The 24,522-nt window shown below is 35.0% G+C and overlaps 1 protein-coding gene across 3 annotated transcripts; it reads right to left on the reverse strand.

Annotated features, from left to right (window-relative positions):
- Positions 1 to 499: 499 nt before the first annotated feature.
- LOC130819723 (DNA (cytosine-5)-methyltransferase CMT3-like) lies at positions 500 to 21,300 on the reverse strand. Of its 3 annotated transcripts, XM_057685358.1 has the most exons (22): positions 20,792 to 21,300; positions 16,216 to 16,250; positions 15,974 to 16,076; positions 14,984 to 15,091; positions 14,469 to 14,588; positions 14,173 to 14,266; positions 13,632 to 13,825; positions 13,467 to 13,532; positions 13,117 to 13,380; positions 12,873 to 12,931; positions 12,688 to 12,754; positions 12,246 to 12,575; positions 10,303 to 10,371; positions 10,107 to 10,193; positions 9,940 to 10,027; positions 7,704 to 7,822; positions 7,513 to 7,614; positions 3,216 to 3,259; positions 3,048 to 3,117; positions 2,853 to 2,956; positions 1,004 to 2,423; positions 500 to 811 (listed from the first exon to the last, which is right to left on the reverse strand). In XM_057685358.1, the coding sequence occupies exons 1-22, from the start codon at positions 21,059 to 21,061 to the stop codon at positions 500 to 502; spliced, it is 4,125 nt and encodes a 1,374-aa protein (XP_057541341.1). In that variant the 5' UTR covers positions 21,062 to 21,300. The 3 variants fall into 3 exon arrangements, with proteins under 3 accessions (XP_057541341.1, XP_057541324.1, XP_057541333.1); XM_057685341.1 differs by having other exon boundaries at positions 500 to 2,423; positions 20,792 to 21,299; XM_057685350.1 differs by lacking the exon at positions 9,940 to 10,027 and having other exon boundaries at positions 500 to 2,423; positions 10,079 to 10,193.
- Between the last annotated feature and the right edge of the window lie 3,222 nt (positions 21,301 to 24,522).

Raw genomic sequence — 24,522 nt, forward strand, 5'->3', positions numbered from 1 at the left:
TCTAAATTGAAAATTAGTAGGGCTATTCTTTTATTGCAGACTCCTAAACAGAATCCTGCACTTCAATTGCAGACTCTTGAACTTCAATTGCAGAATCATGATCTTTAGATATAGACTCATGATCTATGATTGCAGATTCCTGAAGATTAATTGCAAACTCTTGACCAATGATTGCAGAGTCCTGAACATTGATTGCAGACTCTTGATTTTTTATTGCAGGATCCTGCACTTCCACAGTAGACTCCTGAACAATAGTTGATTTCAAAGACTCCTGATTTTTTACTTTAGGCTCCTGAACATCAATAGTTATTGTAAACTCTTGAACATTGATTGTAGACTCCGACACATTGATTGCGGAATCCAGCACTTCCATTGCAAACTCCCGAACATCAATTGTTATTGTAGACTCCTGAACATTAATAGCAGACTCCAGCTTATTGATTGCAGAATCCTGCACTTCCATAGTAGACTCCTTAACAATAATTGTCTTTGCAGACTCCTACTCATTGATTGCAGAATCCTGATTTTTTATTGCATAATCATGCACTTCCATTGCAGACTCCTGAACATCAATTGTTATTGTAGACTCTGACACATTGATTGCAGAATCCTGCACTTCCATAGCAGACTCGTGAACACTAATTCTCTTTGCTGACTCCTGCACATTGATTACAGACTCCTGATTTTTTATTGCAGAATTCTGCACTTGCATTGCAGACTCCTGAACATCAATTGTTATTGTAGACTTCGGTACATTGATTGCGGAATCCTGATTTTTTATTGCAGAATCCTGCACTTCCATAGCAGACTCCTGAACATCAATTGTTATTGTAGACTCTGACACATTGATTGTGGAATCCTGTACTTCCATAGTAGACTCCTTAACAATAATTGTCTTTGCAGACTCCTGATTTTTTATTGCAGAATCATGCACTTCCATTGCAGACTCCTGAACATCAATTGTTATTGTAGACTCTGACACATTGATTGCAGAATCCTGCACTTCCATAGCAGACTCGTGAACACTAATTCTCTTTGCTGACTCCTGCACATTGATTACAGACTCCTGATTTTTTATTGCAGAATTCTGCACTTGCATTGCAGACTCCTGAACATCAATTGTTATTGTAGACTTCGGTACATTGATTGCGGAATCCTGATTTTTTATTGCAGAATCCTGCACTTCCATAGCAGACTCTTCCATAGCAGACTCGTGAACACTAATTGTCTCTGCGGACTCCTGCACATTGATTACAGACTCCTGATTTTTTATTGCATAATTCTGCACTTGCATTGCAGACTCCTGAACATCAATTGTTATTGTAGGCTCCAGCACATTGATTGCGGAATGCTGCACTTCCATAGCTGACTCCTGAACACTAATTGTCTTTGCGGACTCCTGCACATTGATTGCAGAATCCTGCACTTCCATAGCTGACTCTTGAACAGTAATTGTCTTTGCAGACTCCTGCTCATTGAATGCAGACTCCTGATTTTTTATTGCAGAATCATGCACTTCCATTGCAGACTCCTGAACATCAATTGTTATTGTAGACTCTGACACATTGATTGCAGAATCCTGCACTTCCATAGCAGACTCGTGAACACTAATTCTCTTTGCTGACTCCTGCACATTGATTACAGATTCCTGATTTTTTATTGCAGAATTCTGCACTTGCATTGCAGACTCCTGATCATCAATTGTTATTGTAGGCTCCAGCACATTGATTGCGGAATGCTGCACTTCCATAGCTGACTCCTGAACACTAACTGTCTTTGCGGACTCCTGCACATTGATTGCAGAATCCTGCACTTCCATAGCTGACTCCTGAACAGCAATTGTCTTTGCAGACTCCTGCTCATTGATTGCAGACTCCTGAATTTTTATTGCAGAATCCTGATCATCAATTGTTATTGTAGACTTCAGCACATTGATTGTGGAATCCTGATTTTTTGTTGCAGAATACTGCTCTTTCATTGCAGACTCCTGAACATCAATTGTTATTGCAGACTCCTGAACATCGATTGTTAAGGAAGACTCCTGAACATCAATTGTTATTGCAGACTCCAGAACATCAATTGTTCTGGCAGACTCCTGCAGATTGATTGCAGAATCCTGCACTTCCATGCCTGACTCCTGAAAGCGGATTGTTTTCGCAGACTCCTGCACACTGATTGCAGACTCCTGACTTTTTAGTGCAGAATCCTGCACTTCCATTGCAGACTCCTCAACTTTAATTGTTATTGCAGACTCTTGCACTTTTATTGCAGACTCTTGACATTCTACTGCTGTCATGTGAGAAAATTTGTGAGGGAGTTCCATAAGAGGACCATTTCCACTCAGCTTTTGCACTGCCTTGCCCAGACTATATCCTAAAGCTTTAGCAACTGAAACTGCTACAGCATTTCCAATTTGACGGTATCTACTCAATATAAAAAGTAATTAATTAGCTAATGTACCCAGAACATGAAAGTGTAATTGGATTTTTAATACTCAAATGAAACTAAATATTGCACGTGGTTGAATGTAGGAAAATTAGTTTCCCTGGAAAGTTTATGCCATAATTGGTTAACTAAACAAAGTTGATTAGGAATTGCTCTGCAAAAAGTTCAAACAGCTACTTGAAAAACAATTTGGTTGAGTAAGGAAGCGTATACGGAAATTTCAACTTAGGGGCCAATGATTTATATTTTGAAAACTTAAACTTCCCCAAAAACCTGTTTTTGTCAACCAAACTTGCGTTTCTTCACATCCAAGGAAGTTGTACTTTTTAAATAACTAAATCAAATGAATTACTATTGAGACAAACTAATGCTTATAGAACATTACAACGAATCCATGTTGCACTGACCTTTCCTTCACAGTCCCACAGAATCTATAATAATCTGGAAAGCCTTGTAATCTAGCATACTCACGGACAGTGAGAACTCTGTCTTGGTTTGGATGTAAAATTGCCTACAAGGATACAATTAAATTTTATCTTCTACTTCGAACATTGATCAAAGTTCTTATTCCACACTCTAATCAAATGGAGAAAACATCATACCTGGCAGTGAGGATCTGGGGTCGTCAATAGTGTGGGGATTGTCTCATCCCACCATAGTCTAGCAAATGGTCTTTATAGGACAAAAAGTAAAAACATAAAACATTTCAGAAGTGATCAAATATTAAATTCATATAAATCCAAATATTTAAGCTTTATGAGAGCAGATACCTCTTTGATTTACCATCAGAGAAGTTTATTGCATAATCAGGAACCTGTTCAAGGTCAAACATTGCAGCTAAAATTAGAAGAGATGGTTCGTATTCAGAGTTTTTAGGTTGATTCCCAAATCTTCTTGTTTCATTACCTTGCTCGTTTTGATTATTTTCATTGTGTTCAGTGGCGAAACAAGGTTACTTTTTCCGGAGTATAATAATATGTACGATGCCATCATTAAATATCACTAAATAATGATTGAATTAGAAGTAATTAATACTTTTATTGTAGCTAAAGAGGCATGAGTTAATCCTTTGCCCCCTCTCAATTTTTTTACCCAATTTTAAAGTCCAAAATCCAAATTTTTGGCCCCCTAAACTTTTGTCTCAAGTTTCGCTGCTAATTTTGTTGTTGCTTTGAGATGACGTCTTTTGATGGGATCATGTCATACCTACACAGCACACCAAGGGGCTGAAGGTGTATCAAAGGAGGAAGAAAAATGGGAAGAATGATGAGATGGCAGCTGAATAACAGAATTCTGTTAGTAAGGGTATTATGGGAAACCTTCTAGAAGGGAATCTTGTAACCAAATCTAAATGGGCAGCAGGTTGTTAGGCCTTGTATAGCTCTATAGATATGATTATGTAATAATGATTGAGCAGGCAATGAAATACTAATACATTCCCCCTTCTCTCTATTCCCTTCTTTGTTCTCCTTCTCTGACTCTCTTTTATTCTCTATCTCCCTCTCTCTCTCTTAGTTCTTACTTTCTTCGTACTCCTAATAGGTGCTGTATTACCGGTTCATAACAAACTGGTATCAAAGCAATATTTTCTTCCATGGGAAATCCAACAAACCAGCAGAGAAAAGAGCAACTTGAGCGCGAAATTGATAACCTCACCCAGCAATTGACTTCTCAGTTACACTCTGAAATATCGCAACTAGAGGAGAGAATGTCATTGAATCAGGCGGTGTTAAAAACTAAATATGGTGACCTGGAGAAATCTATCACAGCTATGGCTGATGGTCAAGTGAAAATGCAAGAGACCCTCACGTTGTTCATGGCCAGTAGCTCAAGGGTATAGCCCATGGCGAGTATTCTTGGAAGCCCACAAAACTAACAGAGGCTAAGTCCAATGATGATAGCTAATAATCAAAATCAACAGAACTCAAACCAGCAAGAAAGTTCGGAGAATTTGATAGATGAAAACCTCGGTTTTACACCATTCCAGAATTCTCAAGGAAGTGGCCAATGGAAGTCAAAGAAGGTTGGCATTCCTATGTTTATCGAAGAGAACCCAGACTGGTGGATTTTAAAGGCAGACAGGTACTTTACCTTCTACAATTTGTCGGAGGAAGAATATATGGTGGCAGCCGTCATCAGTATGGATGGTGATGCCCTGGCTTAGTATCATCGGGAGGATCAAAAAGATCCAATCACTCGATGGGCGGATCTAAAATTCCTCATTCTCAGTAAATTCCAACCGGCTAATGAAGGAGGGTTGGTAGAACAGTGGTTGGTGGTCCGGCAGACAGGGGAAGTGGCTGATTACTGCCGAGAATACGTGGAGAAGGCGTCTCCTATAGGCAGAGTGGCCAGAAATATCGCTTTAGGGGCCTTCATTAATGGGCTGCAAGAAGACATCAAGTGTGAATTAATGAACCCACCCACATTAAAAATTGCGATGGATTAAGCTGTTAAAATCGGACAGAAGGTTATAGATGAGGTAAACTATGGGAGACAAAAGTGGGCCACCCGTTTAAATTACAAAAAAATCCCCTACCCAAATGTTTCCATAAATACCCTGAACCCCACATATATCCAAAACAAACCTAACCTCTCTCTCCCAAACACAACCCAAAACCCAAAACCAAAACAGCCAGATGACAGACGGTGCACCATTCGTCTAAGTGATGAAGAATTCCGTGATAAACGCTCCATAGGGCTCTGTTTCAAGTGTGATGAGAAATGGTCGTTGACTCATATATGTCGCAACAAGGAGCTGCGTTCGATTTTGACAGAAGAAGGTCGAGAAGGCCCAGAGATATCATAAGAATGGGAAGTGATAAACGAAGTGGCGGCAGACGAGGATCCTCTTCAAGGGATGTCATTACAATCCCTCATCGGATTCACGAATCCGAAAACCATGAAAATGGAGGGGCGTATTGGAGGACAATCTCAGTACTCGTTTTAATCGATTTTGGAGCCACTAGCAACTTTATCTCAACCTCCGTAGCTCGAAGCACGCTATTGAAATATTCACTCTGTAAACCTTTTGGGGTAACGTTGGGAACAGGAGCGCAAAAGTCTATGGTGAGGGAATACGTAAGCAGGTTCGATTGTCCATACAAGGGGTAGAAATTGTGGAGGATTTCTTTTGGTTAGAACTAGGGAATTTGGATGTTATTTTGGGAGTTCAGTGGCTTGAAAAACTTGGGATAATCACTATCAATTGGAAAACACAGGAAATGTGTTTTCAAGTCGGTGAACAGACATTTGTGTTGCAAGGTGACCCTCACTCCGCCACTCTAAAATATCTTTGAAAACTCTTCTCAAAATTTTGCACCATGAGGGATAGGGGATTTTGATTGAAACCATGGGTTTGAGCAGTCTAGAAGAACAATCCACCATGGTTGTCCCCTCTTTCCTTTCTCATACCTTGAGCCTTTACCCCCACATCTTTCACCCCCTTGATAACCTTCCACCTAACTGAACACATGGCCATGCCATAGTGCTTAAAGAAGGTACTAACCCCATCAGTGTACATCCATATCGATACCCTCATGTCCAGAAGGCAGAAATTGAACGTTTCGTCCAGGAAATGCTCAAACCAGGCATAATACAACCATCTTCCTTCGCACATGCCAAAACCATTTTAAACGATTTTCTTTTATCTTTTTCTCAATATTTGCAACTCTTAAATCCTTTATTATATCTTCGTTTCAAAATCTATCACTTAAAGTATACCCAATCATCCATCGAAGCATTTACGTTTCTGCAAATTCCATATTTCTACTAAAATACTTTCTAAAAGCCCAACATTTTGATCCATATAGTAGCATCAGTGTAATCTTCGTTCAATAAAACTTACCCTTTAACTTTATGAACACACCTCGATCACATGATATTCCAATAGTCGATCTCCATTTTTGCCGCTTAATTTTAAGGGTCACATCTTGTTAGATATCTCCACTACTCTAAAATATAGACCCAAGGTATTCGAAGCATCCACTTGAATCAATTGCTTTCTCTTTTGGCTTTTTAGTGCCTCTTTTATCTCGTTTGAGCTAAAATTACACTTCATTACTTTGTTTTCCTCCAACTTAATTTAAAACCTCAAGACTCCAAATCTTGTCTCCATGACTTAGCATTTACAACCTCTTCAGTCCCATCTACCAAAACAATTAGCAAACAACAAGCACCAATGCACGTTTCCTTGTATCAAAAGAGTTATCTCATATAGGACCACGACAAAAGAAAAGGGCATAGAATCAAGCCCTGATGAAAGCCAATTGTGATTGGAAAATCATGATTTTGCCCCACCACATGTCTTAACATATGTCTTTACTTCTCAATACATATCTGGCAGTATGTTAATGTATTTCTTGGGAATGTTCTTTGTCATTGTACACCACATTACTTCTCTTGGTACCTTGTATACTTTTTTATAGTCAATAAAAACCATGTGCAAGTCTCTTTTTCTAACCTATAATACTCCATCATTTGTCTTATATGATAGATTGTTTATATTCTAGATCTCCCTAGCATAAATCCAAATTCGTTCTTTGATATGGACATACCTCTCCTTATACGTAACATTTTTTGTCAGTTTTATTTTTTTCTGGAATTTTGTTTTAGAATAAAAAAACGTCTTAAAATTTTGCAAAAGAGTTATATTTTTTGTCAGTTTCATTAATTTTTAAAGTTTTTAGATTTTTCATTAATTTTTATCTAGAATTTTTTGGTAGAAACATTTTTCCTGAAAAGTAACACCTTTTTACATTAAAACTAACACTTTTTTTCCGGGTTTTTTGCATTTTTTATTGAAAAAATAAACATTTTATTTGAAAATTAACACATTTCACCAAAAAGTAACATGTCTCTCATGCTTCTTATATAGGGATGGTTCTCACTTAAACTTTTACCTATGAAATCAATGTGAATTTGACAACTTTGTATACAAAATTTCATATATGTTATTGATAACAACATGAGAGCCATAATTCACTATCACATATACACAATACAACATTTGGGAGTCAATAAATAGAGATAGGGTAGTTAAAGGCAAGGAATTTTGAGTACAATTACCAATTGCTTCCCAGATGGTAGTCTTATATTTGAATCGGGATCTCTCCTAACAATGTTGTCTTTTCCAATAATTAAACCTGGTAGGTCACGAAAATTTGCTCCCTGTTAAATGTTCAATTCGAGAAAACATTAAGGAATAAGTGGTGATAAAATGGAAGAATTGAATGAATGATCTACTATTTGATTCAAACCTTTTTTTGAGGGATTTTAGAAACCCGCAAGTAATCATCCTCGAATAATTTAAGTGGTCGATGATCATAGAGAATACATCTTTTTTTGTGAGCTTTAATGTCCGCAGAACCCAACATATCTACATCAATTAATAAGTATAAAAGTATGAATATATATATGCACTCCTACATAGAAGACCAAGTCTTGTATGGAATGGATTATAAATGCTACACATTAAGGTGTTACTGTATTAGACGTACTAAGTTTTCATAATTAAGAGTCTACTTTTCCATATTGTTCCCACGGATGAATTTTTTCCCCCTCATGATTTTTTCTATCATTTTCTAAGGGGTAGCACCTTCTGTCAGATTATTTTGCCCATCATTTTCAGGCATAATCCCTTTCAAAATCCATGATATAGTTATCTCAATTTAACTTTAAGGACATTAGTAGTTTGCTGAAAGCCATCTCTGCTTTTGATTTTTATAACACATCAAGGAATTTTATGAGGTCATTTCGTTATAGAGGATTTTAGCTTAGCATTCTGCATAGTCTTGTTACACAACCTGTGTATTAAAATAATAAAGTAATAATAGTCATTGTCATCATTTTCTTGATATGCATTAGGTTCTAAAAGTCTATAATAAGCTTTAATTTATATACATGTTCATGTTCTACAAAATTTGGATTATTAGGATAAAATGAATATTTTTCATATTAACAATTAAAATTGTGATGTTACAACATGAGGTGTCGCGTTTGCGCTTTATAATATTAGGGCTGCACACGATCCGGTGTGGTTTGGTTTGACACAAAAATCAGAAATTCTGGTCTAAAAATTTTTCAGACCGGACCGAACCAGACCGTTCTACAACGGTTTGGTCCCCAATTTTTTCTTTTTAATGCATTTTTTTAACTAAGAATCTAAGATAATATATTCATCTATATGTACATAAATATTAGTATATATATTGATATGTACTCATCTATACGCACTTGAGAAAGTTAATGAAAAAAAATTGATAAGGGACAAAAAGTAAAAAAAATTAGCACATGAGAGTTGAGATTAGAATAAAAGTGAGAGGAGGCGTAACTAAAGTTTGGAAGAATGAAATGGAGTTGAACTCTCTGAAGGATAATGGTTAAGGAATGAGAAATTAGGTTTTCAACCCAAAATAATGGGCTAGGCAGTAATATTTAGAGTTGGGCCTACCAGTTTATGACCCATATTATTACAATTAATGGTCTATGACTTACGATTTACACCAGACCAGAATATATTACGGGTTTCCGGTCTGGCTTGGTCTGAAAGTTTTAAAACCTAGACCGTAACGGAAACTATAATTTTTTAAAAAGGAAACTAGACTAGACCATTTAGACCGTAGACCAGACCAAATACTTATACGGTTTAGTCCGATTTCGTTTACGGTTTAGACCAAATTTTTTGTAGCCCTAGCCTTATGCGCCTCGAGCTCAAGCTCGACCGATAACACCTCAGTAGGGCGAGACGAAGCCCACTACAAGAGGTGTGCGCCTTGTGCGCCTCGATGTGCCTCGCGCCTTGTGCGTTTATTGCACCTCCTAATTGGGATGGGTAATTAACTTCAAAGCTTGTATTTTCGATAAATAAATAAAACTCAAAACCCAAATTCACTTTCATTTAGGTTCGAGAAACTATTGCGTAAAAAGAAAAGAGAAGAGAAGCAAGTGAAGAAGAAGAAAATAACTTTAAGAATTCTTCATATTCTCATTGTAATAGTCTTGTCCTAAATTAATGTTTACCATATGATAATGAATATTTTCAAGGTTTTTGATATTGTGATATGATTGTCATAGTGTTTTAAGTATTATATATGTTTTAAAACTGCATCAACTACTATAGCAAAAAAGTGTGCCTCACATACAAAAAGCTTGCGCTGTGTGCCTAGGCTCTAAGGACCTTTTGCGCCTCGGTGCGACTCGAGCTTTTTAAATCTAAGACCGTGACATCCCAACTGTTAACGCAATCGTTACAACATCTACGATTATTCTTACGGCTGAACAGAGTTTGTTCTAAACCGCAAGCCAAACCGGATCAAACCGTAATTTTAATACTTGGTTTGGTCTATGGTGTAAACGGTCTGGTCTCGGTTTTTTATTTCTCAGACCAGACCAGACCATAAACCGTATGTGACACGTAAAGCACAAAAGAGAATCCTAAAGACTAATAAGCACCTCAAAAATTACCAAATTAACATCCCTCATGAATAAACTAACCAAATTCACTTGCTCTTATATACTTTTGAAATTCGGTTTCTGGAGGCTTTCGATAGGCCATCTCCTCTCGAACTTCATTGTTTGTCACCTATGAAGAGAAAAATTAGCAAAACAGAAACTCAAGCAACTAGAGAATTACCTAACAAGATAGATGTGTAAAGGTATACCGGAGGAAGATCAGATATAGCATCTTTTAAAATAAGAGCTTTCTCAAGATTTGGAGATTGATCTTCATCATATGCAACAATGTTGCGCTTTAAGCATGAAAATCATAGTAGAATAAAGGATAATTAGATATATTATTTTAAAAAATGAAATAAATTGAAAAACCTTGCTAGGTTAATGAACAAACAAAATTTATACCTCAAATTTATATGGTGCACCATATTTTAGTACCACATCATGGGTTGGAAGGGGAAATTGTGGTAACCTCTGTAATAATAAGAATAATATTTAATTAAACACCATAATCAATATTTTCCAATTTTCAGATGAATTATTTTATCTAAAACCCTATGCAATACAACATAAGTTCACATATTTTTCTAGGTTGCAAAGATATTGCATTTAATGAAAAAATCAATACAATCCAACTAAATCCTTTGATTGATACAAAAGTAGTGTAGGAAATTCATAATCGACGCACACTAATGTTGCAAATCAAGGTCCATCTATATTTCAAAATTGGGAGGAATTTTTATTCATGGTTTGGTAACTTTGGTTTATCCAAAGACATCAACAACATCATTCAAGGGCAGCTTTTGCAATGCTAGTTCATCCTAAACAATTATCAGCAACTAAACAAGTTCATTTCCCATTGGTTTAATTATACTTTATTTTTCGAAGCCTTAGTTTATTTAGGATGTTTTAGTTTTATTTAATTTCATTTATTTAACTTGTGGTATTTAGATTCAAGTTGTGTGTTTTAATTCTAGTTAAGTATGTTAGTTTAATTTAGTTTAATTTTAGTTAAGTATGTTGTAATACAATTGTGTGCTTTTTGTACACGCTTTTGTAATACAGGCGCATGGTGCATGTCTAGTAAAAGGAGTCAAAGCAAGGAGCTGCAAGAATTAATCCATGCCAGACATTTCAAGGATGGAGCCATTTGCTTATGACCAAGAAGAAAAGTCAAAGAAAAAGCTAGTTGTGAATCATAGGATCATGGAACATTTAACAACCAACTAGAATTTGTTCTAGAACTATTCTAGAACCGGTCAAAGGTACCAGCCACCTTCCATGTAACCGGCATTTACTCCACTCCTTCAAGTAACCATCCACTCACTATAAACCTCCAACTATCTAGAAGTGAAAGACATGCTGGGATGTAATTTTGTCATCAAGATAAGCAGAGGGGAGCATGCCTAGGAGTTACTCGCATCATGGAGAAGAGAAGTTATTCTAGTCAAATGCAACCGGTTTTTGGAGAGCCAAAACCTTGCATTTTAGGCTATTTTAGTAGTTTAATTTCTTGCTTTGTTTTTCTACAAATAGCTCATTTGTAGTTCATTACTAGGTTGTTGAATTTATGATAAAAAAAATCCCGAAGCATTTATGTTTCAAATCCTTGTTGTTTTAAGCTATTCTTAGATTAGAATTTCATTTGCAAAAGTTGTTATGCTTATTGTAATTGGTGCTTACAGTTGTGTCTCAAGAGCCTCTTAATTTACTAAATCAATTTTTAGTGAGTTTAGAGTTTAGCCATTTTATCCCACTTTAAATTTCTATTCAAAAATACAACAAAAAAACAAAAATGTTCCTTTTCCATTTGACATTCACACGCCCAATTACACCTTCATTGTTTCTTCACTTATTCTAACCAGACTAGGCCCATGGAATAAAAATAAGGCAATTACATTACATAACGGCCATTTAATAACGGATTTTGAGTTTATGGTTACACATAGTCATAACATAAAATCATGGAGTAACAACCATCATAAGCTTTTATTTTAACTTCTAGCCATTATGATCTTTTTTGATATACATTTGGTTCTAAGACGTCTATTATAATCTTTAATCAAAATAGTTCTAATAAACTCGAATTACTATGAAAAAAAATAACTTTCAAGTTAACAATTCACATTACGATGTCAAGGAAACACGCCGTAACACTGCGAGGTGCCACGTCCATGACATTGTGACTGCTACCACATCTGTGACTGCGACAACATCCATGATTTTTTTATTTGCTTAGGCCTTTCAAAATTGAGTGACCTTAAAAGCACCTATCATGCTTCACTGAAAATTATCGCCACTTTTGCGCAATAAATTAAACAATGGTATTAAGGGATGACATTTCTAACCTCATTGGGATGAGCTCCCCATAAGAAAACTCGTAGACGAAATTGTGGAAGTCCATAACAACCAGCTGCCATGATACCAAGACTTGCTTGATACTTCAATTGAACCAATCTACTAATTGCATATTTTCCAAGATGACCATTGGCAAGCCTCAATATGTCAACCACATTTTCCATTAAAATGTATATTGGCTTAAGAAATGCCACAATGTCCATGAATACCACAATTTGGCGATTCCTATCATCATCCAAAGGGTTATCTACATTCCTGTGACGGTTATACCCACTAATTCCCTGACATGGAGGACCTCCACAAATTACATCAACATCCCCCTACACACCCAAATGCAATATAAAGGAGTAACCAATTAGAAAAGCAATTTAATAAAACTTTGTCAAAGTAAAAGTTAATTCGTGGATTAATAACATATGCTAAGATTAATACCGGTCGAGGCAACATTGTAAGTTTATAACCTTTCAACACAAATTCTTGTATCCGGTCCTGACAATTACTAAATTGCATGAATCAATAAGCAATTATCCATAAATCAGAAAAAAAAAATAAATAATAATAATAATAATAATAATAATAATAATAATAATTTGAATGTAACAATTAAACTTGCATACCTTAGTCCCTCGATTGGCTCCCATGTGTCGTCACTCGAGCCATAACCAGCCCAACGAACCTAAGTAACAAGTATAGAATCAATACATTGTTATTAACCAAGTAACCAACTATCCCACTCCCCACCCCACCCCCCCCCCCCCCCCCCCCCCCCCCCCAACCCCCAACAAGAAAATGAACAACACTCCAACGAGGGTAGACAAGTCAAGGTTTAAATCTAAAATAGATTATAGTTATCAAACCAACCTTAAAATGAAGTCCAATCTTTCCATTTTTGTTGGGATCACCATAGCAGATATCAACAAGGCTAGCAACCTCATACTCATCAGATGAATTCTTGTTCTTGTTCTTGTTCCTAGACACCATACTTTTTCGAGAGCTAAATCGTGATCGTCTCTGAATACTTGGAGAAGAAAAGGTTTTATTTTGAGCATCATCAACATAATGTTTACAAAGTTTATCCCACTCTTTCAACAAGCCAAGGAATTCCTCTGCTGGTTCATTTCTTATCTGTAAAATGGGGAAACACTATGAAATAAACGTTCCAATGAATAGAACTATGGCTTTGTAAACATAATAAGGAAGGTCATACTAACTTGCACTTTGGGATGATTTAATATCAAGCTTTCACAAGCTGGTTGATTAATGTCAAGAGCCCATCTCTAGAAATAAACAAATATGTTCAACAACACAAAAGGAAGTCATTAAACAATAGTAGTAAGAATCTTTTTGCTTACTATAAGTAAAAGAAAAGAACTTACTGTCTTTAGATTTACACCAGCAAGTTTAGCCCCTAGGCATAATCCAGTTGACATTCCGCCACAGCCAGAGTACAAATCTAACAATGCCATGTCAGACTTATGTGGCCTATGCCCAGGAAAATTCCAGTGATTCGGACAGAGCCCATTTGCTTGAATCTTCTTCATGTTATCACATGATGACAAGCCAGGTTCATCTGCAAAGAACCAGCATCAAAACTCCCAAATAAAAGAAACAACTGAATTACAGAATTGAGCATTTTCTTAAAAATACAGCAGAAAAATAGGAATGACATAGGCTAGGTAGAGAGTATCTAAGTGGAGGTAGACTAAATTCTAAAAGAAGATGGTGTTCATACAATATGATACTTAAACTACATCATTACTTACATAAATCTGGCATAATTCATGACCTTATGTTAAAAATTGAATTTATGGCTACAAAATAAATTGCACTTAACACACCAACCTGAAAAAAGTACAAGTGACTCAAAAAAAAACGATCCAAACTTATTTTACCCAACAGTCAAGATCTCCAACTTACCATCAACTACTGTAGCAAATGTAGTATAGTCGATGAAGTATTTCATATCATAATAGAAGTCAAATGCAGAAAGAGATTTCAGTTTTATGTCCACCTGCCAAAAATTGAAGGCAGCAACAAACCACAAAAGTAATTTATATGTGAAAAAAAATATTATAAACTAACAGAGAAAGTTTGGTATTGTGCTATTAAAATGAAACTATTGTGATGGCAAACAACAGTTTAATTGAGAATGGAGATACAACCTTGTGAAAAATACACAAATAAGAATGTCAAGTAGAAGTACTTCAACTTACATTTGATGGTACTTGTAAAATCTTGACTTTTGAAACAATGCAATCTAATGGGTTATCATTCATTAGATCTGAAAGAAACAACCGCTTTGCATCATGAGATTTTGACTCGTCTTCTATGACCTGACAAAAATGTAAAAGAGGTCACAAAGTGGGGTGATCCTTGCCTTTTTAAACTCTCTGTTGTGACAATAAGAGAGAACAGTCCAATCTTATCAAAAGTCAATTTGACAGCAGATCATCCCAAAAATATGAGCAATTGCTGTGTAACAAAGTTCGACCTTGTAATTATCTATCAAAAATAATTGTTCTTTTATCTAGCTGAAAAGAGGGGCAAGAAGAGAAGGGAACTGATGTATGACAACAACATTCCATTACCTCAATGGTACTAAATGACTCACACCTAGGTTCGGTAATCAAATGTATGCAACCTTACCTTTTAAATAACAAAAACATTGTTTATGATTAATAAATGACCAAAGTAACTAAATTAATCAAGAATGAGCTCAAGTATTTACCGTATCTTCAGCCCTAAAGAACCATTGAACTCGAAAATAGTCCTCGTCGTCCATGGTTTTGAAGAATTCAACAATCCTACCAATAAAGTTCTTCTTCCCTTTTAGACCCTACAAAACATAGAAAACCACGTTAAGTGGATAAGTTGCAAGAAAAATAAGAGGTTATGAAAAAGTAGCAGTAAATCAAAATTGATTATATGATATCTATCTACTGTGAAAATAGAAAATAATGGATAGTTGAAAAAGGCTCATCCTAGAATGTACAACCTTTGGTCCACAATTTCACAAAGGTTCTCATTACTACAACAAAACATCGTGGGAGTTTACCCAATTTCTCTGTCCCATCTCCTTGAAAGTACATTAGAATTTCAAACTGCACATACAGTGTCCCTTAGTTTCTAAATCACTTCGTATCTCTAGTTTTTTTTTCCTAGAAAAACTTCTTGGGTGCAGACTAATAGTATCCTATATACAGTTCAAGAAAAACCACAAAGTTCATTTAAAGGGAAAATAAGTTTATGTAAGAGTCAACAAGGTAAAATTTTCTCACATATTTCACTTATTTTTAAACAAATAAGTTTAGATAAGGTCTTATAAATTTAAACAAAATCCAAACAGTTCAACATTAGTTAAGTGTAGATAAACTATATAGATTAGACTATTTGTTTATGAAACTTAATCAAACAAGCTTGAGATTTAATGTGATTATATCACCAATCAAGGGTAAGCTTGCCAATATTTGCCATAAATGTCAAATCTATCCATATGTTTCATGGCTCAAGAATCAATTTGAGTTCACTATTTGAATCCTCTTACTCTATGCCTCCATTCCATCCGGGGCCAAAATACATTCACATTTACATGAATGCTATGTAAAATGAGACAAATAAAACAATTATTGCAGCATCTCAAAGGCACAATAAGTAAATTATCCCAAGACATGATAACAAATTGATATTGAAGAACAAAAGGGAGAAATTTAAACTTTACTTTCACATATGCACAATCTCCAAGGTTAAAAACGAGCTTTGATATTTTAGCTTGTGAATAATGACATTTTACATCCAAAATCAACTCATCTTCATCAGCATCACTGTAAACAAGACAACAAAAATATATATGTTAATTTGATCATATAATGAAGAAAAAAGAACCATTTACCTTTCATGGCCTATACAAAAGAATTCAAATCAAAAATACAATTGTCAATCAACCAATGATTGTTGACTTACACTGTTTTTGAGTTTACTCGATTATTTCTTTGGCGCTGCAAAAATATACACTAGAGTCACTTGTTGAATCATTTAAATTTCCATATGACGTATATGAATTAAAAAAACAAAGTAAAATAAAGCTTGTTGATGATATTCTAGAGGAATGATCTAATGACATCAAGTAATCTCTCCCACATACACAAGGAAACATGTTTGTTGTAAACAAAAGTGAAGTTATATGTGATTTTGTTATAAGGGTCACAAAGCAGGGCCCATGATAGTTTATAATGTGAATTTATCTCATGAATACAATCCTCCGTTTTTTAAATGATTATAATTCTGGATTTAATCATGCAAATGCATATTTACTTTAATATCTCACTTATACATAAGTAAAAATTATAAAAAGTGAATTTATAGAAAGCATATATTGAGAAAAATCTAATAAGGTCCCACACAACTACATTTTTTGTTTGAAAATAGTTCACTAACGAAGATCAAAGCAAAAATTATGAATATTATAAAATTCAAACTGTAGTAAAGAAGGTAGTATTGTTCATAAGTTTTCATTACTACTTCAGCCAAAAAATCACATGTTTGACAACGTATCTACATTTCTAAGGACATTGGAACAAACATTTCTTACAAATTTACATATAAATTCTATCACCATTCCTATCATTTATTAATCAGTAGTCACAACCAAATGGGGCATTGTCTTATCCATGTATAGGGTGGCGTAAAATATATTACTTGGTACCTTAGAGTTTTCTACAAGTACCTATGGTTATTTCTCCCTCTGCTAACAAATTTGCTACATTACATTGATTGTTTCCTCCACTAAATTTGTCATTGTTTATCCCACACTCCTACTGAATTTGGTTTAAAATCTCTTTTAGAAATGGCTCACGTCTTTTGACCAAATCTCATTTGCATTTTTAATCTATTTTCACCCATTCACACATCTCAATTCTTCTGTTTTATTATTCGTAAAAACAAATCAAAAAGTAAAGGAAAATTTGTTTAACTGCAACAAATTCTAAGGAACATAAATGTAAAGTTTTGGTTTGGATTTGGAAAAATGACAAAAGTTAAAAATGTAAGAACTGTAAGGAAGAAAGAGTACATAAAACAATTAAGAAACACTTAAACAACACAAATTTTGCCATATTATTTCCTATATGCAAAAAGTGAATGCTCCTACATTCTATCATCCTTGATAGTCCATTTTGAAAATAGCATGCATATTATAAAAACTTTACCATACCTGAAAAAAAAATTTAAATAAAAAATAAATAAATAAATTCCGTAGAGTATTTAAAAGAAATTTCATAGTGAGTCTATCAAACATTTAATAAGTCTAACAAAAATTTAATAAATATTTTAAAAAGATTAAATTATATATTCATACCAACATTAAATTTCACATAGTTTTTGTATAAGAGTTTGTTGTACTTTTGTATTTGTCTATCCTACTTGTTTTGGTATTTTTCCATTTATTGAAATACTGCCAAACACCTTCTTTAATTGTCATCCTCACATTTATTCTCTCTCAATACCATCCACACAATTTAATTTTTTTTTTACTATTTTTGAAAAATATTTAAATTACATAGGAGTAGTAATTTTTGTGCTAAATCCCAGAGGGACAGACGAGTATGCACCACATCAGTAGTCAACAAGAACATATAATTATTCAAAAAAAAATCCAACCAATCTTGCACAACTATAAGCTAAATCTCATTTAATTAGCTGAATTTGAAGCCTCATTTTCATACCTTGTTTGATCAGATGACTGTTAGTGCAAGAGATAAATCACCCCTTGATGGAGGTGACATTGGTCACATTATAGTCTATTCCTTAGCATGTGTTCTTAGTGAACAAGATGTGATGCAAACGGCATCCACATCGCCAAATAGTGGCCTAGGCTGCTCGAACAAGGCACCATAGTGCTTGAACAAGCATCTATGGTAATGCATTTTTGCTATTGGTGTTGTTTTGGGACATGTTCCTTTTGTGAGATTCCTTTTGCTGGTTTTGTAGGCTATATATAAGGGCCTAAAAATCATATTAGGGTAAAGTATGATGGCTTTTACAAAGAGACCAATAGGGTTTAAGAGCCTAAGGTAATCTCCTTTGTATTAGAGTGAAATCTCCATTAAAGGATTGAACTGTGAGCTCAAGCTAGTTACTTCGAGTTTGTGAGTGGTATTTATGTAATATATTGTTGAATTTTAATGAAATATACTACTATTTGAGTAGGAGGTGTTCAAGACACCAATTATATTGTTGTATGCCTTATTTTTACGAAGTTTCAATTTTTTTCATCGTTGCTTGTTTATACTCCGTTTTTCTACCTTCTTTTACATCTTTTCTCACCATTTGGGTGTTCAATAATTGTTCCTTTCAACTAATGTCATAATTTTGGTTGTTTCCTAGGGGTATTGAGTGAGGAAAAGCTTGGCATACGGTATAGGAAAGATGATAGAAGTGTATATGTGTTTAAGGGATTTTTTTAAGTCATTGGAGTTTGTTAAAACCTTTGGAGAGAAAAATTGTAGTAAACAAGAAATGAAGAGTCCCAAGGGAGAAGGAGAGCTTATCAACAACGGTGAAGAACAAAGACTAGTGATAGAATATTTGTTGTTGACAGTTGAAAATCTTGAAGAAGCTACAAAATTAAGTAGCAATGGGGATGAAATACCATCTATGAAGACTGGTAAGATTGTTGATGAGAAGCCAACTATGGAAGATGGAAAAATCATTGAAGAAAATCCATCTAAGAGTGGTTAGAGAGGAAATCAAAGTCAAGAGGGCAAGAGTAGAATATGGGGATTAAGTGTGCTATCATTACCACAAGTGAAGCCCTATTCAATATAATGGCAACAAGTTGAAGAAAGACATTTGAAACTTAAAGCTTTTAAAGGAGATCAAAAAGGAAATCAAGGATATCTGTGAAAGAGAGAAGTACAAAGGGGAAAAGAGGAAAAATTCTATTTGAGAAAGTGAAAAGGTAATACCTTTGATGAAAGGGATTGCTAGAAGATTGAGCTCCCAAACAATTGTGATGAGGTCCAATCGATGAAGGTCAAATGTGATGACGATGATGATGATGATGGTCATGTGCTAAGGTCAATTGTGATGGTGAGGGTAATTGGGTATTTGATTCCGTACACTCATATCATATTTGTAGAGACAAGAGTTTGTTTACAAGATTGACGACTTGTGAGCATGAGAGGGTGACATGGGCTAGTGGTGAGGAAGTTGAAACTAAAGCAATTGGAGAGGTGCATTTGAAGATGCACAATGGCACTATGACTGCTTAGAGGTTTGAGATACATATCTAAGATAAGGAATTTATTTTTAATTGAGGAGATCGGAGATGAAGGAGTACACCATAAAGGCTCAAAGTGATGCAGTCTTAAAGATGGAAAAGGGGAGCGTGCACTTGAAAGGAGTGATAGACAACAATGGCCATATGTTTCTAAGGAATTAAGACTTGCATCATGTTGAGGCTGGTGCAAGGCTCAAGTAAATTGAAAGGGTGGCATTTGTTGATGGTGACTACCACGTTGGGTTGTGCATAAAGAAATGTGAGGATGGTTTTGGTCTTGAGGAGGAGCCAAGAACCACATCATGTTTTAATGTTGAATGTGGATCACAAAGGAAGGTGATGTTTGATGATAAAGGGACATTTGGCCTTGAGCGAGAGATTGTCGGTGCAAGAGCCAAATTACATCTTGATGGAGGTGAAATTAGTCACGCTATAGCTCATTCCTAAGCATGTATCGCCGATGAACAAGATAAGATGCATAGGGAATCCAGCATCAAAAGAAGCCAAATAGCGGCCTGACACAAGATGCTCAAACAAGGCACCATAGTCCTCGAGTAAGCATCTTTGTTCATAAACTTTCTGATGCATTTTTCCAATTGGTGTTGTTTTGGGACACGTAATGTCCTTTTGTAAGATTCCTTATAGTGATTTTACAGGCCACATAACAGCTTAAAAATCATGTTAGGGTTAAGTGTGATGACTATTACAAAGAGAAAAATAGAGTTTGAGAGCCTAAGGTAGCCCTTTGTATCGGTGTGAAATATCTATTTGTACTTTGAGATTTAAGTGAGTCTTTACTTTGTGAGTGGCATTTCATCAATGTAATGTTAAATCCTTGGTGCAATACTCCCTTTGTTCCGGCCAATTTGCAACAATCCCTTTCTTTTTGGAGCATTTTCGTATTTGGAAATGGACATCACCGTCTTTTTTAATCTCATACTTTCCTTATAAATCCCTCTCTTTCTCATTGATTCAATCTCATTGGTAAAGGGAGTATAATACTATTTGAATTGGGGTGTCCAAATACCATTTATATCGTTTTGTGTGCGTTTTGTCCTTGATAAGTTCCAATTTTTTCCACCTTCTCTTTTCCTGCCGGGTCCAACAACAGTTCCTTACAATAACCCCAAAACTAAATCATATTTTGAATTTAATAGAGTAATTCTTCATTTCTTGATTTTACTTAAATGCATTAAAAACTTGAGCAAAAAAATTATTTTAATTTACAATTAAAAAAAAGGCAAAATGAAGACAATGTACCTTATTCTGGTACCTGTAAGGCCACCTACGGCGAGCTTCGTCGTTGGAAATTGGGTCACCAATTAAGAAAGAAACACAGCCACCTTTATAATTACCTCTCTTATTCTTAGTCTTCGGACTATTATTATTGGTCTGTTTCTCACCGGAAGACTGACAATCTTTAATGTTAACATCTCCCTTATCTCCTCCAACAGACAACCTCGGAGATCTCCGACGAATGTTTAGATCATCGGACATTGTCAGATCGGAATTAGCAGCTTCAGCGGCCATTGTCACTCTAATTTAAACTCTGCTTTTGTCTGACGTTAGAGAGAGAAAGTGGGGTATAAAAGGAAAAGTGACTCAATTTGTATTGGGGAATGGCCAATGGGGATGGTTGGGATTATTTCCCGACCAAACAAAAAAAATTATCGGAGAAGGTTACGATTATTTTCTTACCACCCTCAAACTTTGATTAATGATGTGTAGTTCTTTTAAGAGATGAGACTTGAGAGTAGCGTACAAGGGATTGCGCTCATTTATGTTTTTAAGAAAATTTGAACCAAATAAGTAAAATTATATAAAAAAAAATTTCTTAAACAAGATATGAGCGACATTTAATTTTCAAAATAAATACGAAATTTTTAAAGATGCGATTTGGATCTGTTGACTGTTAGTAATAGTGAATAAAGGAGACTTGGTCAAAAAATGTCAAGTTCTTTGTTTGTTGTTAGTAACAAAGAACTACAAAAGCCCTTGTCAAACAGGGTCCTTTGTTCGCTAATAATAGCACTGAATAAAAAGTAAAACCTTGTTTAACCTTAGGGGAAATGAATTAAAATGATTCTTAAACAATTTATAAAACGCACAGTTCGCTATTAGTAACAGGACAGCGAACAAAGATGCGGGTCAAAAAAGGTCAAACATCTTTTTTAAAACTTACTAAGTGAGAACAAAGGCGTTGACTTTTATTAACCAGCATTTTTGTTCGTTGTTACTAACAGCGAACATAATCAAATCACAGCTTTGGTAATTCCATGCTTATTTTGAGTAATAAGTTTCCCACAAGCCTAGTTTAAGAATTTCTTATATAATTTTGCTTATTTGATTCAAATTTTCGTTTTTAAAATGATTTATAAGGATCGAGTTCAAATTGGGTCAGGCCAAAAAGGGCTACAAAAAGGGTTTATTAAGGATCGATAGAGATAATTAGTGATCCAAGATCAAATACGTTATCTCATGAGCCGATTGCTTTAGTTCTTGAAGTACTTGGTTTTAATCCTTTTAAATCTGAATTTGTTACATGTCTAACTTGGGTTGAAGATTAAGTAAAGCTACCTATATATTGGTTGGACGTCACTTTGATAGGTCCAAGTTTAGTTATGTTTTTTTTAAAGTCTTTTACCACTTAAATCTGATTAATTAGCTACTGCATGCTTGGGGAACAACTTAAATCAGCCTAATGCATGCTTTGGAGGCTATTTAATGCTGTTTTGTGAGTTCCAATGCTTGTTCCCCATGCTTGGACGTCCCACCTTAATTTCTCTTGCTTTTTTTAGCTTCCTTTTGCTGTTGTAACTCTATTTAAAGAGAGCTATTCATGAATGAAAGTTCAGACTTGTTTTATGAATCAACCTTTGTGTTTTCTTCTTGCCTATCTTTGTGTTTGTCCAAGGTTAACAAGAGTTCTTTAATACTTTGAGTGTGTTCTTGAGTATTAAACTAGGGGAGATTGAGTTTGTCTTGTCTCTAGCCTAAATACTATTGCATTGAGTTTGTTCTTGTGCTTCGGTTGTCCTATTTTCATTCAAATATACATTCTGCCCAAATTACTTCTTCTTTCTTTTCTTTTGTCCTTCTCCTTCCTTAATCATTTAGGAAGTCTTGAGTTAGCATTTACATCATTTGGTATCAGAGCTTTGGTATTTTAAAGAGTGTTTCAAAGTGTTAATTCATTCAAAATAAACACAAAAAAAAAAAAAAAACTATGGCTGAAGAAAACCTCGCTGAGCTATTGAGATCAATCAATTTGAGGTTAGAAAGAATGGAGAAAAAAAATGAAGAGCGTGAGATTGAAAAACAAAAGCAAGATACAAGAATGGATGCTATGGCTGATATACTTTTAAAAGCTACAAGAAAAATTGGTGAGATTGAAAATGAGGATTCTAGTAGTGGAAATAATTATAAATCTTTTGATGAAGATAGGGGGCTTAGAATTGATCTTCCAGAATTTGATGGAGGTCATGATAGCGAATCATTTCTTGATTGGCTAAGGCAAATTGAAACCGTGTTTGAATATAAGGAGTATGATGATAAAAAGAAGTTTAAGCTTGCTGTTCTTAAACTCACTAAACTTGCTGCCTTATGGTACGAAAATGTTAAAGCAAATAGAAGAAGAGAAGGAAAAAATAAAATGGACTCTTGGGAAAAATTTAAAAAAAAGATGAGGGATAAATGGGTGAGTAAGGAGTATGAGCAGGAGCAATACTTGAAACTTACACATCTTTCACAAGAAAATGAGATGAGTGTGGAAGAATACATTAGAGAGTTTGAAAAACTATGTTTGATTTGTGATTTGCGAGAGAAGGAAGCCTTTAAAATTGCTCGTTTCATTAAAGGGCTGTCCAAAAATATTTGTAGAAAAGTGGAAGTTACTCATTATGCTTCTTTTAGTGATGTTTGCAAATTGGCTTTGAAATATGAAGCACAATCCAAGGAAGAGAAAGAGAAGGAAAAGCCTAAGTTTCCTTACAAAGGTACTTCGAAGTTTACTCCTTCCAACTCAAAAGGGAGTACTTTTCAAAGTAAGGCTTTCCCATCTAGTTTTATAAGCGAAAAATCAAAAGAAAAGGCTGTTGTGTCGCCTAGTGAACTTGCAACAAGGAGGAAATGTTTTAAATGTCATGGAAGAGGACATATTGCTAGTGAATGTCCTAGCAAGGCTGTTTTAACATCTACTCAGTGTGCTATTATGGATGAAGAGGAAAAAATGTATAATTTTGTGGCAAATGAAGTGGAAGATTTGGAGGATGATTATGAGGAGGAAATACAACCAGAAGATGAGTACAATATGATGGTGGTTCGAAAAGTGCTATTTAGTGAGCCACAAGCTGATTTGAAGCAACGCCACAATTTGTTTCATACTAGATGCAAAATTGGAGAGAATACTTGCAATGTTATAGTTGATAGTGGTGCACAAACTGATATAGTATCATCTGAAGTTGTGAGTAAGCTGAAGTTAGCTACTAGAGATCATGAAGAACCTTACAAGTTGAATTGGTTGAATGATAGCACTGGAATAAGGGTGAGGAAGCAAGCTTTGGTTTCTTATTCTATTGGAGGCTTTGAAGATGAAAGATGGTGCGATGTAATTCCCATGGATGCTTGTCACTTGCTGCTTGGAAGACCATGGCAATTTGATCACAATTCGGAGCATAGAGGAAAAAGTAATGAGTATATTGTAACAAAAAAAGATGGTAGAAAAGTCAAATTAATTCCCTTACCCCCTAAAGTTGCTAAGAAAGAAAAAGACAAAAGCAACTATCTTGTAACATGTAATGAGTTTGAAAAAATAGTGGATGAATATGGTGGTGGTTATGCTTTGGTTCTAAGGACCAAAGATCAGATTAGTACTTCTTGTGATAACTCATCTTCCTTAAATGAGTTATTAGAAGAGTACAAAGATGTATTTCCAAATGACTTGCCCAAGGGCCTCCCACCAATAAGAGGCATTGAGCACGCCATTGACTTGA

Source organism: Amaranthus tricolor, chromosome 1 (assembly GCF_026212465.1).
Source record: "Amaranthus tricolor cultivar Red isolate AtriRed21 chromosome 1, ASM2621246v1, whole genome shotgun sequence".
NCBI classification, from domain to species: domain Eukaryota; kingdom Viridiplantae; phylum Streptophyta; class Magnoliopsida; order Caryophyllales; family Amaranthaceae; genus Amaranthus; species Amaranthus tricolor.